At 49.4% G+C, this 20,743-nt stretch overlaps 2 protein-coding genes across 3 annotated transcripts in view; both read left to right on the top strand.

Moving 5' to 3' along the window:
* The first annotated feature begins 12 nt into the window (after window positions 1-12).
* Window positions 13-13,451, top strand: C18H1orf50 (chromosome 18 C1orf50 homolog). The gene is made up of 5 exons (XM_077837567.1): window positions 13-55; window positions 156-241; window positions 6,547-6,633; window positions 8,261-8,392; window positions 10,885-13,451. The coding sequence occupies exons 1-5, from the start codon at window positions 13-15 to the stop codon at window positions 11,068-11,070; spliced, it is 534 nt and encodes a 177-aa protein (XP_077693693.1). The 3' UTR covers window positions 11,071-13,451.
* Window positions 13,452-18,365: 4,914 nt separating this feature from the next.
* The window catches only part of CDC42 (cell division cycle 42), a 50,403-nt gene continuing 48,025 nt past the window's right edge, over window positions 18,366-20,743 (top strand). Inside the window, exon 1 of one of the 2 annotated variants that reach the window (XM_077837109.1) lies at window positions 18,366-18,456. The gene's annotated coding sequence lies outside the window, so the exon portion shown is untranslated. Of the gene's footprint in view, window positions 18,457-19,326; window positions 19,351-20,743 lie in introns of those variants that run through there. The other variant, XM_077837110.1, reaches the window with a different exon arrangement.

Raw genomic sequence — 20,743 nt, forward strand, 5'->3', positions numbered from 1 at the left:
GCGGCCGCGGCGATGGCGGACGGCCGGGCGGGGGTGGACGCGGCGGCGGCGGCGGGTGAGTGAGGCTGAGCGCGGCTGTAGCGTTCCCCGCCCCGGGCCGCGCCGCGCCGCTTTCTAACGGGGCCTCTCTCTCTCTCTCCCTCCCTCTCCCGCAGGAGCCGCTGTGGCGCTGGTGGAGCGCGGCGCCGGCCGGGGCACGGGCCCCGGCGAGCTCGTGGCTCTGGCGCAGCAGGTGCAGCAGGTGAGGAGCCCGGCGAGCCTGGGGTTTGGAGGTCGGGGCCCCTCGGGACTTTCCGGGCGGGGGCGAGCTGGGCTGCCCCGTCCCCGGGGGTCGCGGGTGGCCCCACGGGCTGCCCCGGCCCGGGGAGCTGGCGCGGCGCTGCTCGAACCAGTTCCGTTCCCGCGGGCTGCGAGCCGGCCCGGGCGGGCCCTGCCGGGAAAGGGCGAGCGAAGCCCTCCCAGAAATGTGGGGCGTGAGGGGCTCTCGCCGGCTCGGCTCGCCCCGTCCCTGCGCCAAGGCAGGGCTAGAGCTAGCTAGGCCAGGGCTTCTCACACTCGCCTTGGTGGGACCCGCGCTGAAAAGATTTCTGGCTGTGATGACCCTCCCGAAAAGTGACGACACCCATACCATGCCACCCTTATTTCTGTGCTGCTGGTAGTGGCCCTGCTGCCTGCAGAGCTGGGCACCTGGCCGGCAAAGGCTGCTCTCCAGTAGTCTTACAACCCCCATTTTTGGGTCTGCCCTCCTGGTTTGGGAAACACTGAGCTAGACCGTCCTGGCAGGTGTTTGGCTACCAGTTCTAAAAATCTCCAGTGATGGAGATTCCACAGCCTCCATAGGTGATCTGCTCTAGTGCTTAACTGCCCTGACTGCTAAGAAGTTTTCCTGGTGTCTAACCTAAATTCCTTTGCTGCAAATTAAGCCCATTTCTTCCTGGCTGCTGCTAGCCTGTGCGCTGCAATGGTGCCCGCTGAAGCAATTGCCAAGTGGTGTGGCAAAGTGTCCTACCGTGGGGGAAGAAACAAGGTGGCCCTTCCCGAAATCTTTGGCAGACGATTGCAGATTATCTCCAGGAAAGTTTCCTAGAGAGCTCTATGGAGGCTTCACGGGACATCCTGGTGTTCATAAACCCGCTGTTTGGCAGGGCCCTCTCTCCCCCTCGTACAAGGGAATGAGAAGCAGACAGCAACTGTCTCTGTATTGGTTATTTCACTAGCTCTTCTAGCTTGATTAAAAATGCAGTACATGAGCAGATGTGTCCCTACAGTATTGAAGCAAACTGTGTACTGACCAGACCTTCCCTCCCCTGCATCAGGCTTGCTAGAGGTAGACTGCTCAGGAGTCAAAAAGAGGTCCTGGCTCACCACTCCACCGGATCTCGTTGTCGCCTGCCCCAATCCTTTTTCGCCTCCACTTCCTCGTTCTCAGCGTTTGCTCTAGTGGTCTGTGATTCCAGTCCCGTCCCCCCCTCGAAGTATCCACTGGGTTCTTGACTGTGGAGGTGGGGTCGCTGCAGTGGATGGCATACACCTCCTTGTAGAGGAGCATGTCTGCAGCTCTGCACCAGAGTGATTATTTGCCTCCCTTGCCTTCTGGTATGCCTGCCTAAGCTCCTTGATTTTTACGTGGCACTGCTGTGTTGCTGTCATTGCGCAGGGCATGGAGGACAAGGGCTATCTGGTCATAGATATTGAAGTGCCCATGACTGCACAGACTTCTCTCCCCACAGACTTGGGAGATCCGCTACCTCCAGCGTACTCCAGGCAGGAGCCTGTTTGCTGTGCGGCGCTGGCATGATCAGCTGGGCAGTTGCTATGTTAGCTCTCCATGCCAAGCAAACGGGAAGAGCAATTTCAAAACTTCCTGGGGCTTTAAAATGGGAGAGGCGCATATTTGTGTACCTGGCTGCATGACAGCAGAGATCAAAATGGTGACCAGAATGGTCGCTGTGGGCATTATGGGACACCTGGAGGCCACTTAGGTCAGTGTAAGCACCACAGTGTCTACACCAGAGGTGGGCAAACTACGGGCCACATGCGGCCCGTGGGACCCTCCTGCCCAGCCCCCGAGCTCCTGGCCCAGGAGCCTAGCCCCCGGCCCCTCCCCCATAGCCTCAGCTCCGTGCACTGCTGGTGCAATGCTCTGGGTGACGGGCTGCAAGCTCTTGCCGGCAGCGCAGCTACAGGGCTGTAGTCTGACCCAGGTGGTATGGCTGGCTCCAGCTGGGCAGCATGGCTGCCTGTCCTGCCGCTCTGGGCAGCGCGGCCGTAGTGCTGCCAGCCACCAATGCTCCAGGCAGCACGGTAAGGGGGCAGGGAGGGTTGGATAAAGGGCAGGGGAGTTTGGGGTGGTGGTCAGGGGGCAGGGGTGTGGATAGGGGTCGGGGTGGTCAGAGGATGGGGAATGGGGGCAGGGGTTCCGGGGGCAGTCGGGGGACAGGGAGAAGGGGTGGTTGGATGGGGCAGGGGTCCCGGAGGGGGTGAGAAGCAGTGGGGGTCAGATAGGGGGCCGGGGCCGGGCCATGCCTGGTTGTTTTGGGAGGCACTGCCTCCCCTAACTGGCCTTCCATACAATTTCGGAAATCTGATGTGGCCCTCATGCCAAAAAGTTTACCCGCCCCTAGTCTACACTGACACACTCTGTCAACCTAAGTGCTATATCTCTTGCCACAGTGGTTTTATTATGTCGGTGTTGCGGGGGAGTTTAAAGTGGTGGGAGAACCAGTGCAGTGTGCACAGCTCCATAGCTAGGTCGATGTAAGATGCCTTATGTTGACCTAACTCTGTAGTATAGACTAGGGTTTGTTCATCCAATTGCTGCTACCCTTTTTGGTGAAAACAACAAACAAGGCATTTAACACTTTAGACGTTGCTGGATTTTCTGTTACTATTTTTCCCTCCTCATTGAGTAATGGGCCTGCCCTCTGTTTGCGCTTCCCCTTGCTTCTAATGTGGGCATCTTTAGAAGCTTCTATTGTGGGACTTGGCACCCTTGGGTGGAATATCACCAGTGGGTCAGCAATGATCTGTACACAATGATGTCTGACTGTCTGAAGAACTCCCACTGGACCCAGACGGGGAAGCAATGGAGGCCAGCAGAGCCCCGTGGTACACCTAAAACTTAGGTTGGCCTAGGTGCGTCACTCGGGTGTAAATTTTTCACACAGACTAAGAGTCATACTTAGTCCAACCTAAGCCTTGGTATAGACACCACTAGGTTGATGAATTAATTAGTTACTGCCTTGTGAGGGGGTGGCTTTATTGCAGTGACAGAAAAACCCCTTCCATCATTGTAGCACGTGTCTCCATGCTACAAGAGCAGTGCTCCACCTGTGCTGCTGTAGCGATAAGAACATGGGTTCACGTTTGGTTCATGCGACTGCCACTGCAATGATAAGAACTAGAAACAATTAAACCCTTGAAAGCTCAAATTCTGGAGCTCAATTCAGCAAGGGATGAAATCCACTGTAATTCTGCTGCTGCAGAATTTTGGAATACAGAGAGTCCTGGTTAAATCCAATAAGAGACCCGTTTGTAGTAATGGGCATTACTGCATATACAAATGGGTGGTACGTTCTCCTGTGGAATGCAGCATTCAGACAGGAAGACGGGCTCGTCTTCAGGTTAAAGTACTGGACTGGCAAAGCATAAGAATGGCCCTACTGGGTCAGACCAAAGGTCCATCTAGCCCAGTATCCTGTCTTCTGACAGTGGCCAATGCCCGGTGCCCCAGGGGGAATGAACAGAACAGGTAATCATCAAATGGTCCGTCCCCTGTCGCTCATTCCCAGCTTCTGACACCTGACATATGTCACCTGATATTAGGGCCCTGATCTTGCTTGGGGCCTCTATGCACTACTGTAATACAAATAATTCACTTTTGGTCCCTTCTTTCAAGGTTGTACTTGAAATAGAAAAAATCAAGGGAAAAGGCATCACTTGCTTCGTCAATCAGCATGAGGAAGAAGAGGCAGTTGCTTCCATAGCAGCAGACTAAGGGCTGTTCTACACTAGAAAACTAGTTTGACCCAGCTACTGTGCTCAGGGGTGTGAAAAATCCACACTCCTGAGCTACGTAGTTAAGCTGACCTAAGTCCCCATGTAAACAGCACTAGGTGGACGGAAGAATTCTGCCTTGCAGGGTGGTGGATTTTACTACGGTGATGGGAGAACATTGCTGTAGTAAGTGTTTACACTGAAGCACTACAGTGGTGCAGCTGCAGTAGTGTTTAGACAGAGGCTTATACTCCATATGGCAGCGATCGAGATGGCTCAGAGAAGAGTGAGAAGAATGATAGAGGAAAGGACTGGACTTGTTTGCTTTTGAAAGGAGAAGAACAAGACAGGACATGATAAAAAATACATAAAACAATGAATGGCTTAGAGAGGGTAGATCAGGAACTTCTGTTCTCCCTGTCTCAAAACACAAGAAGAAGGGAATGTTTAATGGAATTAAAAGGTGGGAAATTAAAAATAGATAAAAAGAAATACTTTTTCACAGAACATGTGATTGAAGAGTGAAACTTATTGTTACAGGAAGTTTGGCTAAACTTTTATACTATACCAGGGGTGGGCAAACATTTTGGCCCGAGGGTCACATCTGGGTGGGGAAATTGCTTGCAGGGCCATGAATGTAGGGCTGGGGCAAGGAGTTGGGGTACAGGAGGGAGTGTGCGGTGTGGGAGGGGGTGCGTTGTGCAGGAAGGGGCTCAGAGCAAGGGGTTGGGACAGAGGAGGGTGCAGAGTGTATGAGGGGGCTCAGGGAAGGGGGTTGGTGTGCAGGAGGGGGCTCAGGGCATTGGTGTAGGGAGGGGTGTGGAGTGCGGGAGGGGGTTCAGGACAGGTGGTTGGGGTGCAGGCAGGGGGTTCAGGGCAGGGCATTGGGTACGGGGTGCAGGAGGGGTTCGGGCTCCGGCCCAGCACTACTTACCTGGAGCAGCTCCGGGGTGGCAGCGGTGTGCACCTGGGCCAGGGCAGGCTGCTTGCCCGCCCACCCTGGCCCCGCGCTGCTCTGGGAAGCGGCCAGCATCACGTCCCTGCTGCCCCTGGGGAGGGGTGGGGGCAGAGAGCTCTGCACGCTGTACTTGACTGTGGGTATCTCCCCCGAAGCTCCCATTGGCTGTGGTTTCCCGTTCCTGGACAATGGGAGCTTCAGGGGAGGTACCCACAGACAAGGGCAGCATGCGAAGCTCTCTGCTCCCCTTTCGGCAGGGGCTGCATGGACGTGGTGCCGGCCGCTTCCCGGAGCGACGTGGGGCCCACGGCACCACGGAGGTGGCAATCCCAAAACCCTGCGGGGCCGTATCTGGGCCGTAGTTTGCCCACCCCTGTACTATACCATCAAAGTACTCCTGGTGGACACAACTTACTCTGGCAAAACTCAGCTTCTATTGGTATAGCCTATTCCAGCTTCTTCAATTAAATGAGCGTTACCAGCAAAAGTGAGGTTATGCGGTCTACCTGTATTTACACTAGGCACTTTTGCCAGCACAGTGGTGTCAGGGCTGTGATGAGGCGCAATCCCTGACTGACATGAGTGTGCTAGCAAAAGTCTGTAGTGTAGACATGGATTAACTATTGGAGATCAGGAGGAGACCAAATGAAGGAGACGGATTATCCCATCGTTCTGCCTACTGCAGGGTTCTTACATCTTCCTCTGACAGTGGTCAGTAACAGATGCTTCAGAGACAGAATACTGAACTAGCTGGAACTCAAATCTGATCCAGTCTGGCAGTTCCTATAATCCTGAAAGGCCAAGACTATTTTTCTTAGTGGTGTAAATCCTGATAAATTTTGAATTTAAAGTCTCAGTGACTGAAGAACAGCAAATGCAGAAGTACTGCAAGCTTCTTCCACGTAGCCCTGCCAACCTGCCTCAGACATGAACCTGCAGGACCACCATTACAGGTGAAAAGGGAGTTTAGTCTCCATGGAGGAATCAGTTCTTGACTTTTCTGCAGATGCTCAAATGGAGTGGTAGAGGCAATTTGTTCCAATTATGTTGGTAATTGTGATGTGACTCTGTCCACTGGGAACGTGGTGCTGGCTGCTTCCCGGAGCGGCAATCCTGTGGGCCGGATCCAAAGCCCTGAGGGGCCATATCTGGCCCGCGGGCCGTAGTTTGCCCACCCATGTTCTAAAAGCAAATATGTGGCAAATAGCTTAGCAAGATTAAAAAAAAATTAGACACCTGAAAAGGAACCACATCTTCAGTGGATACTTTCCTGGCTAAATGACAAATCTTGTGTTTCAGAGCATACACCTCATCAGACAGGTTCAAAAAGAACTCACTTTATGACCATACCAAAACTCAGGCTGTTTATGGCAAGTTTTCATGCCAGTCTTTGTGTAACAATGCACACTGTGCAATTTCCATAACATTACCTGAAATAACCAGCCTGAGTTTTGGTGAGGTCAGAAAGGCCAACCTGGTGGGAGTGGAGCTGGCAGGCATTAAACCCATACAGACTAATCTTTACAAGGAGTGAGAAGGCCAGTAAGTTTTCTCTGATGCCTGTTTATTAACATTTCCCTCTTTCTTACAAGGCAGATGAATTCATCCGAGCTAATGCCTGCAACAGATTGACCGTCATAGCTGAGCAAATCCGGTATCTGCAGGAGCAGGCCCGGAAGGTAAGGGAGAATTTAGCGTTATCAGTGCTTATCTGTCAATCCTGCAGGTTGAACTGATTTCTAGTACCTGTCAGAATGGTACATGGTTTGTAGTTGTGTATCCATTTCATGGTAGAGAGAACAGGAAAAAACAGGCAGCAGTCCAACTCTTCTTTCTGAAACCATTCTGTCGCTGGCAGAGAAATGTTTACCTTTTTCCAGGTAGAGTGAGTAGTGTGTGGAGGGCAAAAGTCTTGATACTTGAATATGTGACCAGAAACTGTAAGATCTTTGTTCTGGCTCCCAGCTTTATGAAGTAAAGAAGATTGCTCCTTTCCCAAACGGTATGAAGTGTACAATCTCTAAAGCAAAAGCAGCTGTCTCTCTGGAATGATAGGATTTGTGACATAAACCTCCCATACCATATAATTGTGCTCCAGTATCTAAGCTAACATCTTAGGTGTTACAGAGGAAGAAGCAACAAGGTTTGGATGCAGCCTGGATGTGTGGGGTACGGGAGAGAGAGCACTCAAAGATGGCTCACTCCCAGGTTTGGGAAGGAAGGAGGTTTGGGAAGCTTGGTTTTAGCTATGCTAAATTAATCTTGATTGCAAAACATCCAGGAAGAGATCTGGGATTCCATAGAGTGGAGAGCCAGAGCTGTTCTCTTCAGAAAAAGCTAAATGAAGTATGTGAGTAGGTAGATTTCCAGAGAGGATGGATGTAACGGGAGAAAAGGATTGGGTTTAGGATATAAACCTGGGGGGCTATGGAGAATAGGAGGAGGGTCCACCAAAGGAGTTACTGTCTGAATGACCAGGGAGGTGGAAGGCGAGCCCAGAGCTGACACAATTACAAAAGCCAAGGGAGGACAAGATTTGGAGGTCGGTATGACTGACTGTGTCGAAAGTAGCAGAGGTCAAGGATGGGTGTGTAACATGATTTTCATGGGGAATTTCTGTCCTCGCTTGTTAAGGACACAGTTCCCTATAGATACCCACCATAATAGATTTGATCTCAGCTACTTGGCTGATTTGTGATCCTGAGACAGATTTGAACCCATGTGTGAAAGGTAAGTGCTTTACCTTGTACAGGCAGGATCTGTGTTGCTTCCCTGAATTCAGCAGCCCTGAGCCTTTGGTGGTGATCCATCATTAACAGGTCTTAGCCCTGCCACTCCATTGGGTTGTAATTGGCCATTATAGACATATAGGTAAGCCTCAGAGTTAACAGAACTATACAAGTTTTCCTCCCCCCCCACGACCCCCACCCCCCACTTCTAGGAAGCAAGACCTGAAACTTGAAATTTGGAGCCATAAAGCCCCATGCTCACAAATATACCTGTGGCCTTTTTCTAGCAGGTCTGTTAGATGGAACGGCCAAGCTAGATTCCAAGGGAGGAGTCTACGTAGTGCCGATAGTTATGAGACATCGGCACAAATTAGCCCACATCGTTGAGTTGACTTTACTGAGGGAGTTTCTTCCCTTGCTTTCCAGAATTACAGCATAGTGCTCCTGGTGGAGAATTGCTGCTGTGTTTCAGTGCTGGAAGGCGTGCTGTATAGTCTGAGGTGTGAGTGTTGCACTTTTCTTTTCAGCTGTGTGGATTTCAGAGGGGACAAAGGTCTTACAATTCTGTTGTATGTAGGTCTTGGATGAAGCTAACAGAGATGCTGATCTTCATCATGTAGACTGCAATATTGTGAAGAAACCAGGAAACATCTACTACCTGTATCGGCGGGAAAGTGGCCAGAGATACTTTTCCATCCTTTCTCCTAAGGTAGGCGGTAACCTACTCTCCCGAAAGAGTGGGAATCAAGAGTGAGCATGAAGCGGATGTCACCAGCACACATTGGGGGCTGGCTCATTCTGTCTGGGGTCTCTCAGCAAAGAGTCCATTGACCCAATGGGGGTGCACTTACGAAAGCTGCTCTAAAGAGGGTAGGTTTTTTAATGGTGACTTGGTTTGTGCTCGCAGGTTGGCTTGGGAGCTGTATTGTGAAATAGTCTTTGAGTAAAGTTGAAAAGATTTTAGCTGTTTAGAAAGCAGGCCAAAAAAATATTCTAGGTTGACCTGAGAAGTGAATGGGAGATTTCAAGGAGTCCCCTCCTGGTGGATCTAACACACATGCTTGCAGATCTGTCTCCTCTGAACCCCATGTCAGTGAATCTCCTCAGGACAATCTTTTCCAATGTTAAGCCCAAAAGTTGTTTCCCTGCCTCCTCACAGTTCAGCGTTTCATGTGTTTAGACATGGAAACTGGGGGCTACTTAACTCTTAGTGGGAAGGTCTCAGAGAAGCTCCCCTGCTCTAGGCAGCCACAGCTGCCCTTTCCTTGGGTGTGAACTAAAGAAGCTTTAGAGTTTTCATTAAATATAAAATTGAGGATTCTTATTACAGATCAAGAGGGTTACATATGAAATGCCCCAAAGGGCTGGAAAGCTGTGATACTATCTCCTCCCATCCCCATGTACACCAGCAGCGGATTTCTGAGTAGGCCCCGTTCTGGTCACTATGCTCACTCTATACCAGTACTGTGATTGTTCAGGAATAGACAGGGGTGAAAGTAACTTGAAGGACTTACCGGTATGCCGGAGTCCTGAGCACGGGGGCGGGGCCTCAACTGGAAGAGGAGGGGCCCTTAAATCCCCAGACTTTAAATCGAGATTTAAAGGACCCGGGGCTCTGGCTGAGGTAGTGGCGGCTGGGAGCTACCAGCTGTGGAGGACGCTGGGAGCCCCGGGGCTCAGTGGCGATTTAAAGGGCTTGGGGCTCCGGCCGCCACTACCGCAGTGGAGCCCTGGGCCCTTTAAATTGCCGACAGAGCCCCCAGCTGCCGTCGCTACCCCAGGGTTCTGGTGGAGAATTAAAGGGCCCGGGGCTCTGAGTGGTGGCTGGAGCCCCTCACCCTTTAAATCACTGCCGCAGCCCCGCCGCCACTACCCCAGGGCTCCAGCAGTGGGACTCGGGCGGCGATTTAAAGGGCCTGGGGCTCTGGCTGCCGCAACCACCCTGAGCCCTTTAAATTGCCACCGGAGCCCCCAGCCACTACCCCAGGGCTCCAGCAGCAGCGCTTGGGCGGTGATTTAAAGGGCCTGGGGCTCCCCGCAGTGGCCAGAGCCCTGGGCCCTTTAAATCACCGCCTGAGCCCCGCTGCCGGAGCCCCCAGGGTTGTGGTGGTGGCCCGGGGCTCAAGCGCTGATTTAAAGGGCCTGGGGCTCCCAGCCACCGCTACCGCAGCGGAGCCCCGGGCCCTTTAAATCGCCGCCCGAGCCCCGGGATCCCAGTCACCTCTGCTACTTGGAGGGCTCTGGCAGCAATGGCCTGGGGAAGCCAGTCAAGTACGGCATACCAGCTCTTGCTGGTACCCCATACTGGCTTACTTTTACCTCTGGGAATAGAGATCAATGCCTCCTAGGGCTTTGCTCCTGATGTTACCCCACTCTGAGGAACCTCCTCTGAGGTAAAAGTTGTATTTTCTCTCTGACGTTCCAATATTCAATTCACATTCTTTAATAAAAGCAGATTGTAATGGCATAGTACAGAAAAGAGCAAACCAGAAATTGAGGCCCATATCAATGAATGCCTCTAGTTGGCTAAGCCACTACTCTGTCCCTGTCAGCTCTGTCACTGCACAGAGCTTCTATTAGAAAGTATGGTAATAGGCCTTAAAATACGTCTGAGTCATTGTTAGTGTTGCTAACATGTCTAGGGAGGTCACAGACTCTGAATAGCCTGGTACTCGTGTTAAGTTTTTGAAACGAGCGTTTGGGTATTTCATAACCCCAAATCAAACTAATATGAGTGAGTTTGCTTGAATCCTCCAATTCATATGACTCCTGGTACCTGTCCTCTCTTTTCCCCCCCTGCTCTCCCCTTCCCCCAACAGATATGTCTAGGCAAAATCCTGAGTCCCATCCCCCGAAATATCGCATGCATAGCTATTATATGCTTTACTATTCTTAACATACACTTTCTATTTTTATTTTCTTGTTGGAGAGTGCATGCTCAAATAAACCCCACTTGTGCCTAGGTACAGCTTTTTCCTTCGGAGGGCTAACAAATCATTAATGCCACAAGCAGGGAAGCAAGCCTTCAAAACTGCAGAAAGTCCTCTGTTAGGAAGTTTGACAGGACTCTGAATATTAAAATCTATCAATGTTGGTAGAGCTGTTCAGTCCTAGTAGACAGACCTGTGTATAATCTGTGTAACAGCTGAACTTCCCGTGAGTGAGACCAAATCCTGACATGAACTTGTCTGTTTTCTGCAGGAATGGGGGACCAGTTGCCCACATGAGTTCCTTGGTGCCTATAAGCTTCAGCACGACATGTCCTGGACTTCATCCGAGAACATTGAGAAACGAGATGCTGAAATTAGCATCCTTGACAAGCTGCTGAGCCAGCAGGCAGTGTTGCCTCAGTTTACAGAGCCCAACTTCCAAGGCCTCACCAAGTGAAGCAGGCTGGCAAGAACAGCGCAGGCATTCTGAACAGCTTCTAGAAGAGGATGGATTGTCCTTTCCTGACCACTGCAAAAGGAGTTCTAAGAATGGAGTCCAAGAAATGAAAACAGACCAGCAGCTCAGTTCAGCTACCCCTACTTCCAGATTTTCATTTAAAACTCTTAACACAAACCATTTCTGCCTTGCCCCACAGTATCTAACAACTTGTAGTTTAGTTAATTACTCTACCAGCTCTAAGAACAGACGTCTATCTTAAGTTCCTCTAGTATCTTCTCCCATGGTCTACACTACAGAGTTAGGTGGACGTAAGGTAGCCTACATCGACCTAATTATGTCAGTGTACACACTACAGCCTTGCTCCTGCTGATGTAAGTGACCTACTACACGGATGTAATAATTCCACCTCTGTGAGAGGCATAGGGCTTATGGTAGTGTAGTTAGGGTGACAGTGTGTGTAGACACTGTGGGATATTTACATTGGCTGTCATTCTTGTCAATTTCATGGTTCAGTGCTGGAGCCATGAAATAGACAAGAAAGCCGCTTACAGCTCGGTCTGTTACCCCAGGGTGAATGGAGGGCTCCCCCTCCCAGTCAGGCTGTTGCCCCCAGGGGCTCTCAACTCCCCACCAGGAATCTCATGTTCTTGAGTTCTACAACTGAAAGTTCCTTTTCTGTGCCCCCCTCTGCTCCCACACCATACCCCACTCACAGTGGTTGTTCTCGGTCAGTGAGGACCCAGGGTTCAGAAGTGCACCTATGTGAGTTCAGCTCTCACTCAGGGAAAAAGACACCTGGCTTGCTCTACCATCTGAGCACTTGCTCTGGCTGGCTGCCCTGCCAGCTGCTGCTCCTTGCTGCCTGTTAGTCACCTCTTACTACCACCAGTGTGACTCCTGTGATCTCTGCAGGTCAGTCTCTTAGTGATTTTTTGCTTTCAGTAGGTTGGGCAGAAACACTGCCCCACTGCAAGTGATTTCAGCTCTCATGGAGTACTTAACAAAGGCTCCTAATGACACCTATTTAGCTCTATCTTTGAACAGGAGGGAAGAACAGGTTAAACCAGACTGGGGACCCTTAGGGAGAGTCAGCACCTGTCCCTGCCCCTCTAACTTTCACAGGGGTCTGGCATTTGAGCCATTGGCATAACAAGGTCCTTTCAGCTGAGGGTGATCCCCTCATTTGGATTAAGCACAGTTCTGCTCTCCTTTATTCATAGAATAATGAAGACAACACTGATAACAGCATTTTACTACCCCTATGTTCAGTACTAAAGTGATTTGTAACCCAACACCAGCCAAAGTTGATCACTTTGAGCAACACTGCTCCCTCTGCTGGATATCTAAGCAGAGTAGGTGTGTTCATGTAAATACAGTTTGCTCCTGAAGTCTCTCCACCTCCCAGTTACATGTCAAGGGAGAGTTCATTCAGACCCTGCTTACAGTAGTTTGACTTGTGCCAAATGGTAGCAAGGCCAGTACTATCCAGTGGAGTAAATATAAGTACCTTATTCTTGGAGATGCCTCACTTCCAGGGTACTGAGCAGGTTCCCCCTGGCCTGATGATGCATGAGCCAGACTCAGTGCGGGGAAGCTTGTCATAGAAGGCTCAAGAAACTAGGCCCTCTAGGCCACCTTTCATCTGCTGCCTCCTTCAGGGGAGTGAGGCCTGGGGGAGTCCAGCAGGTGCCATTTTGAGGTTTGTTTTTCTGATAAGGAAAAACCAATTTAATTTTTTTTAATTAAAGCTAATGTTAAAATTATCAAATACACAGGTTAAGGAAAGAGCATGTATACATCTGACTATAATGCTTAAATTATTCAAAAGTACAGAGTTTGGTTTAAAAGTCAGAAAATACATATTATCTAGAACTCTGCCAAAACACTTAGAATGCCATTTGCCATCCACATGCCTGGGGCTTGCAAAGTATCTAGTGACTGAGTGCAGGGCTCTTAGATGCTCATCTTAAATATTGTAGCATTGTGTTAGGTTTTCCTCGAATATTGTAGAAATAAAAATATGCTCCACCACAAAAGAATTTCAGAAGCAGCTGTGCTGCCAGAATAGGAAAGAGATGTCTGTTCTCCCTTCTTTATTATGCAATTTGCATTACTTGTTGGGTTTACTTTCAGATGAATCATAACTTCTAAGCACAGGGAGTCAAAGCACTGGTTTTAAATCACAAAGCCTATGGGATTTCCAGCAGGGGCAGGAGGTGACTTAGTGAAGGTATTTTCTGTTGTTCTCAGCTGCTCGCTTATATTTCAGTACCAAAGAATAGAAATTTGAGAATTGATTTAAAAATATCTTAATTTGTTAGATGACACCTTCAGAGCCAAAGGACTAAAATGCAAACTGTTCCTTGTCTCCAACTTTATTACGGGTGATGCTATATTATTTATATAGAGATGAGGTGCACATAATGTTCAGTATGCACACAGGAAAACTAGGTCTCTGCCCTGGTAACTTAACCATCTTTTAAAAAAAAATCACTTCTAGCTAAAGATTTAAACATTGTAAAAAGAGCCTCAGTTATTTAAGCGGCAAAGAGTCCTGTGACACCTTATAGACTAACAGACGTATTGGAGCATAAGCTTTTGTGGGTGAAAACCCACTTTGTCGGATGCACGTCAGTTATTTAAATTAGTCAGTTATATAACAGTATTGATCTCTCTGCCCATTGCACAGGAATCACTTTTAGCATCCTTTCTGTTGACTGGAATGTCACATGGACAGGGACATCCAGCCCAGTTCGAGAGTCAGTTAACTAGCTCTAGTTATAAATTGCAGTGTCTTACAGCAGTTAATGTTAATATTAAGAATATTTCCAGTGTTGTTTTCAGCCCTGGGGAAACATTTAAATAGGAGGGAGGCCCCTATGACTTGAGCTATGCCTGAAAGAGCATTTGAAATCTCATGCACTGGCTTTGCAGGAAGCAAAGAAAAGGTCTGGGTTTCCCTCACAGCCTGTGCACAATCTCCAGCTGTAGTGGCCAGTTTGGTGAATCCACATTGCTTCCATTTGGTGGCAGCACAGAGCATTTCTTGCTGTGAGGATTCAGAGTAGCAGCTGTGTTAGTCTGTATTCGCAAAAAGAAAAAGAGTACTTATAGAATATCAGGGTTGGAAGGGACCTCAGGAGGTCATCTAGTCTAACCCGCTGCTCAAAGCAGGACCAATCTCCAATTTTTGCCCCAGATCTCTAAGTGGCCCCCTCAAGGATTGAGCTCACAACCCTGGGTTTAGCAGGCCAATGCTCAAACCACTGAGCTATCCCACTTGTGGCACCTTAGAGACTAACCAATTTATTTGAGCATAAGCTTTCGTGAGCTATAGCTCACTTCATCAGATGCATACTGTGGAAAAGTGTAGAAGATCTTTTTATACACACAAAGCCTGAAAAAATACCTCCCCCCACCCCTCTCTCCTGCTGGTAATAGCTTATCTAAAGTGATCACTCTCCTTACAATGTGTATGATAATCAAGGTGGGCCATTTCCGCACAAATCTAGGGTTTAACAAGAACGTCTGAGGAGGGTGGGGAAGGGGGTTAGGAAAAAACAAGGGGAAATAGATTACCTTGCATAATGACTTAGCCACTCCCAGTCTCCGTTAAAGCCTAAGTTAATTGTATCCAATTTGCAAATGAATTCCAATTCAACAGTCTCTCGCTGGAGTCTGGTTTTGAAGTTTTTTTGTTGTAATATCGCAACTTTCACGTCTGTACTCGCGTGACCAGAGAGATTGAAGTGTTCTCCGACTGGTTTATGAATGTTATAATTCTTGACATCTGATTTGTGTCCATTTATTCTTTTACGTAGAGACTGGACAGTGTTACGTAGAGATTGAAGTGTTCTCCGACTGGTTTATAACATTCATAAACCAGTCGGAGAACACTTCAATCTCTCTGGTCACGCGAGTACAGACGTGAAAGTTGCGATATTACAACAAAAAAACTTCAAAATCAGACTCCAGCGAGAGACTGTTGAATTGGAATTCATTTGCAAATTGGATACAATTAACTTAGGCTTTAACGGAGACTGGGAGTGGCTAAGTCATTATGCAAGGTAACCTATTTCCCCTTGTTTTTTCCTAACCCCCTCCCCCACCCTCCTCAGACGTTCTTGTTAAACCCTAGATTTGTGCTGGAAATGGCCCACCTTGATTATCATACACATTGTAAGGAGAGTGATCACTTTAGATAAGCTATTACCAGCAGGAGAGTGGGGTGGGGGGAGGTATTTTTTCATGCTTTGTGTGTATAAAAAGATCTTCTACACTTTCCATAGTATGCATCCGATGAAGTGAGCTGTAGCTCATGAAATCTTATGCTCAAATAAATTGGTTAGTCTCTAAGGTGACACAAGTACTCCTTATCTTTTTGCTGTGAGGAGTTGCTCTAATTCACAGGGAGCTTTGAGTGACTCTTAAAAGGAATACATTACCTTTGTGCTCTTATAGGTACTGGCTGCCCCTTTAAAGTGCAGGTTTTAACCTAGAAAGCCTTAAATGGATTCTGTCCTGAACACCTGCAAGATGTGCCTGTTATAGCCCAGTGGCCCAGATCCTCTGAGACATCCAAGCTTAATTCTCCCTACCCAGGGGTGCTGGGACAGTTTTTATAGTGAGGGTGCAAACCCCTTATATATTTATAGGAAACCACTTCAAACCAGAGGCTGTGGTCGCACCCCCAGTTCCTGCAGCTATGTCCCCAACCTATTTAACTGGAAGGGAGAGGAATGGAAGCTCAGAGAGGGGGCTGCAATGGTGGAATCTGCTCCCTGCTTCAGTTTAGCAAAGTTTTGAAGCTGTTGCCCTTCAGATCATATTGCACGGTCCATTTAATTGTTCTCCTGGTGGCTAAGGGCTGAGCTTCTAAGAGAACTCCCCTCCCCTTTCCTAGAGAGCTGGGGTTTGGGTGAGAGGTATGTTGCGGACTCTGTATGTGGATTGAATGGATGTGTCCCCAGAGCACCTAACCAGGCATTGCAGAAAGTGAAATAAATCAGTTGGTCTTAAATGACTAAAATGAAGTACCTTTTTCTTGGCGCGGCCCCTCTCCTGATGACCAAGGATCCTAGAAATCTGTTTGCCATGGAAAAATGTGGAATTTGCATTTTTACAGAGAATCTTTCGTTTTTACATTTTGTGAAAACATAAAAACACACAGTGGAACCCCGATTATCTGATCTAATTGAGACTGAGGTCAGATCAGATCATCAAAAATTTGGATAAATGGGAGAATTGGTGGAGCTTGGGCTGTCAGCTTATATTTAAATTTTTTAACTATAAAACAGATATCCATATATATTGTGGCTAGGGAAACTAAAGTTCAGTGTTTCATTTTAATTGTTTTAAAACTTCTTTTTTTTAACTGGACAATTTTGGGTTTTTTATCACAGAAAATTAGAATCCCTGATGATGATGCATGACTCAGACCTAGTGGGGGGCAGCCTGTCATAGAAAGTTCAGGAAACTGGGGCCTGCAGGGCACCTTTCATCTGCTGCCTCTTTCAGGGGAGTGAGGTCTGGGGGAGTCCAGCAGATGCCACCCTTGGGTTTGCTTTTCTGATAAGAAAAAAAAAATCTAGGATTTTGCCAAAACACTTAGAATGCCATTTTCCATCTACATGCCTGGGGCTTGCAAAGTGTCTAGTGACTGAGCACAGGGCTCCTCCGGACCCATGTGTCATTCAGTCCATATCTGACAAGTGCTGAGTTGTGAATGTGCTTCTAAGCAGGATGTGCATGTGTAGCCTGTCTTTGCTTCAGGAGGTGCTCTAAAGTGGTAAAAGTTACAGACTGTTTAATGTCTGACCTCCCAGTAAAACTAAAGTCGGGGTTTGGCAGAGCACTATGTTTCCTCCTAACTCGTTCAGTCTCTCTCCCTAGTTGAGAAAGGAGGCTAATACCAGTGCTGTGCACTTACATAACTAAGAGCATTGTGCACATAAGTGCATTGGTATTATTAACCCCAATAAGAGGGGTGCTGTCACCTACTGGGTAAGCCATTCTACGGCCAGATAAGCTTTGTTTCTCTTGATATGCTACAAACTTTCTGTGTTATCATTGGTAAATCACTTAAACTCAGGCCCAGATCCTCAAAAGTAATTAGGCTCCTAACTTCCAAGGGAGTTCAGTATCAAACTGCAGGCTCTGAGCATCTCACAATATTTATTCTTCACCACCTCTGTAGGGCAGGGCTAATATTTCCTGTGGCATAGAGAGACTAAGTGACATGCCCAAGGCCACACAGGGAGGCTGTAGCAAAGCAGAAATTTTAACTCTGCTCTCAAGCCCCAGTTTAGTGCCCTAACCACTAGACCACCCACTGCCCTATCACTGGTAAAGGTAGGGTGGGAGCATATCCCAGCCACCAGTGATTTAACCAGTGTCACCTAACCATATTCAAGCAAGGTCCAGGTGCCATGGTGATTAAAAATCTGGCAGATGACAGTGGCCTGGTCCACTCCCCACTGTTTGTCCCCTCACTCTTCATGTCACTTTTACAGCTTGGATTAGAAGCTCCATTGAGCCGGGGCCAGGCACATGGGTGGTGCTGTAAAATAGTTAACAGTAAATAATGCCCCCTCTTTTGCCCTCCAGTGTCCAAACTGGCTTTGCTGCTGCAGGAGAGACAAGAGAAAAAGCATGGAATAGGCAAGAGCGCAGAGGGCTATGGAGAGGCCACAAGCTAGCAACAGGCACAATGCGATGCTCAAATAAATAGGGCAGGGTGCTCTGGCAGTGGGCGCCCAGAAGGATGGGGCAGGGCGCTGTGATGATGGGTGCGCCCAGGGGAATGGAGTAGGGCTCTATAGCGATGGGTGCAATGGTGCACCCAGAGGGATGGGGCAGGGCACTGAGGCAATGGGTGCGCCCAGAGGGATGGAGGGAAAGTGCCCTGGCAATGGGGCACCCAGAGGGATGGGGCAGGGTGAGGTGGCAATAGGTACAATGGGAGCCCAGGGGATGCAGTGGGGCTCTATAGCGATGCGTGCAATGGGGCGGCCAGCGGGGTGGGGGCAGGGCGTATGGGGATGGCTGCGCCCAGGGGGATGTAGGGCTCTATCACAATGGGCGCCCAGGGGGATGGGGAGGTGCCGGGCGCAATGGGCGTTCCCAGACAGACGGGGGGAGGGGCGAGCCTCTGACCCTCAGTGGGTGGAAACCGGCTCGGAGCGGGCGGGGCCGAAGGTCAGGTTTGGGGGCGGAGCTACCACCGCAAGGAGGCGGGGTCGGGAAGTTCCGCTAAGCCGTGGACCCAGCCCACGGCCTCTCTTGCGCCGGCCCCTCCGTGCGTGCGCGGTAACGTAGCGTGCCCCTGCTCCTGAGCGCAGGAGAACCCGCACAGAGCTGCCAACGCCCGGCGGAGACTCTGAGGTGAGGGAGTGCGGCGGGGAACGGGACCCAGCGAATCCCGGGGGGAGCCTCGCCCCGCGCCCGCCGTGGAGTGGGGAGCGCGGGCATCCCCGCGCGCGTGGCTGGGGGGCCCTTCCCACAGGGAGCGGGCGGGCCGGGCCCGGGGTTCCGTGTACGCTGAGCCGCCCTCGGTGTGCGCCCCCGGAGCAGCGGGGATCTGGGCCCGCCGGGCGCAGCGGGGCCGGTGGGCGGTGGCCGCTTGTCTGCGGGAGGGGCTTCGATCTCCGGGCCCCGGGAGCTGGCGGGCGTTTGCGGGGGTAGGGGGCGGATACGGGGGGGTGCTCGTTCGCTTCCCCCTCCCCCGCGGCCCCGACTTCCTGCTTGGGTTGAGCCGCCGACATTTTACAGCACTAGGGAGGGCTGCGGGCCCCGGCCTCTCCGCTCGCGCCTTCCCTCCGTGCTGAACGGCCGCAGCGCCCGTGTCCGCTCCCAGCGCGGTGAGGGGGTTCCCGCAGCCCCCTGCTCTCCCGGCCCTCGCGGTGGGTGGGGGAGGAACCCGCCTTTTGCTGACCCTGCTCGTAGCAGCTGCGGCCTCCGCCTGCTTTGGGGCCTCGTTGCCGAGGGTGGGTCTGCACAGCCGTCCTGCTAACACAAATCGCCCAGGAGCGGAACGTGTAGGCCTCCGTGTATTAAACCATTTTTAGTGGGCTTACGGGCGGCACCCCCAACACCGAAGGCGTATACTTCAAGTATACTGGGAGCAGAGATTGGAGGTAGAGGCCTCAGCACCTGGCTATTTCCTGGCATATGCTGCACGTACAAGCTTTTTAACTGTAACTTCAGATCTCCAGTACTTCACTGCTATGACAAGCTAGATGTGTAAAAGGGACAGAAACCATCCTGTCTTTGTCAAAGGTAGATGCCACATATCATGCGTCAACCACCTAATGACACTTGTGTAGAGTAGAGCTGACTTAATATTACTTTACCAGCTTTATCTTTTCATTTCCTGATTCTTGTTCATTGAATATTTTAACTGTATTGTGACATTAACTCTTTTGTATACTTGTATGTTGTTTGTTCAGCCTTCTGGTCCATTGTCTAATGCCAGAGAATATATGAATACTAGTTTGTCTAAAAGGATTGCAGGATTCTTTTTTTTGTTCATTACCTAACTAACAGAATGAATGAAAGTAACTTCCTTCCTAGATATTTTAACGTTGATCCACTTGAGCTGCAAAGTTAATAGAGTTCCTGTAAAAAGAACCAGTAGTTCCATTTAAGCTTGTTAATTCAAAAATAGTCATTGATGCCAAATCGCAAACAGATTGGAAAATGAATTATGATTTTTCTGTGGAAGCAGTTTTCTTTGCCTTGTTCTCCCTTGCAGCCCAGTCATAGGTTCTCATGTAGTGTAAAAGCAGGTACACGTAGGATAGCATACTTTCCCCTCCAGTACTGTGTAAATGTTTGGCCATTTTTTTTAACTCTTTCCAGAGTCATGTAATTTTGTTTCTGGCTAGAGCTGCAAGAGAGTAAGATTCAGTGCTGCTAGGAGGATAGGCTGGTAGATCATTTATAAATCCCCTTTACTCCTTCCAAATCTCAAATGTGTTGTGAAAGTGATACATATGAACTACTGTAGTGTGCAAACCCTCCCCCTGTTTGTATTGTAAGTGTTCTTTTGGCTACGCAGACTATGCCTGCACTAGCCCTTTTTTGTGTGGAAAAACTTCATGCTGGTTTATAGTTACTGGTAGTAGCAACAGTGGAAATGCTAGCAGGGACAAGAGTCCAAGCGCACTATTCAAAGTGCCGTATGCTGAAAATTCTTGGAGCAGATCATCACAAAAGGATGGAACAAAGCCTGTTGCCTCGTCTACAATAAGACTCGCGAAAATCCACTGGATGTAGTGTTAGCAACGCTGGGAATTTTTTAAGCCAAAAGCATCATGTGAACAAGACCTCATTGAGGAAGCCATGTTGGTTGACAGTAATACAATTAGGAATAGTTTAGTTTGGCCATTTGTGTTTGAGTCCTTTGTCATGTTTACCTGTGGATATGGCTTGCTTCTGGGAAAATTAGGTGCATTTAAACTGTAGGGCATTATAGATTGCAGTGCCCAGGAAGTCTTTTTTTTTTTTTTTAAAGTGGGTTTGAGAAATGGGTCAAGAAATATCATGGTACTGCTTAGACTAATGCAGTAAGAACATAAGAATGTCCATACTGGGTCAGACCAAAGGTCCATCCAGCCCAGTATCATGTCTACCGACAGTGGCCATTACCAGGTGTCCCAGAGGGAGTGAA

This window comes from Eretmochelys imbricata, chromosome 18, assembly GCF_965152235.1.
Source record: "Eretmochelys imbricata isolate rEreImb1 chromosome 18, rEreImb1.hap1, whole genome shotgun sequence".
NCBI lineage: Eukaryota > Metazoa > Chordata > Testudines > Cheloniidae > Eretmochelys > Eretmochelys imbricata.

Coding starts and splice junctions, on each gene's coding strand:
- C18H1orf50 (XM_077837567.1), top strand. CDS start 13: ATGGCGGACGGCCGGGCGGGGGTGGACGCGGCGGCGGCGGCGG. Junction 56..155: donor GGACGCGGCGGCGGCGGCGG/GTGAGTGAGGCT, acceptor CCTCTCCCGCAG/GAGCCGCTGTGGCGCTGGTG. Junction 242..6,546: donor TGGCGCAGCAGGTGCAGCAG/GTGAGGAGCCCG, acceptor CTTTCTTACAAG/GCAGATGAATTCATCCGAGC.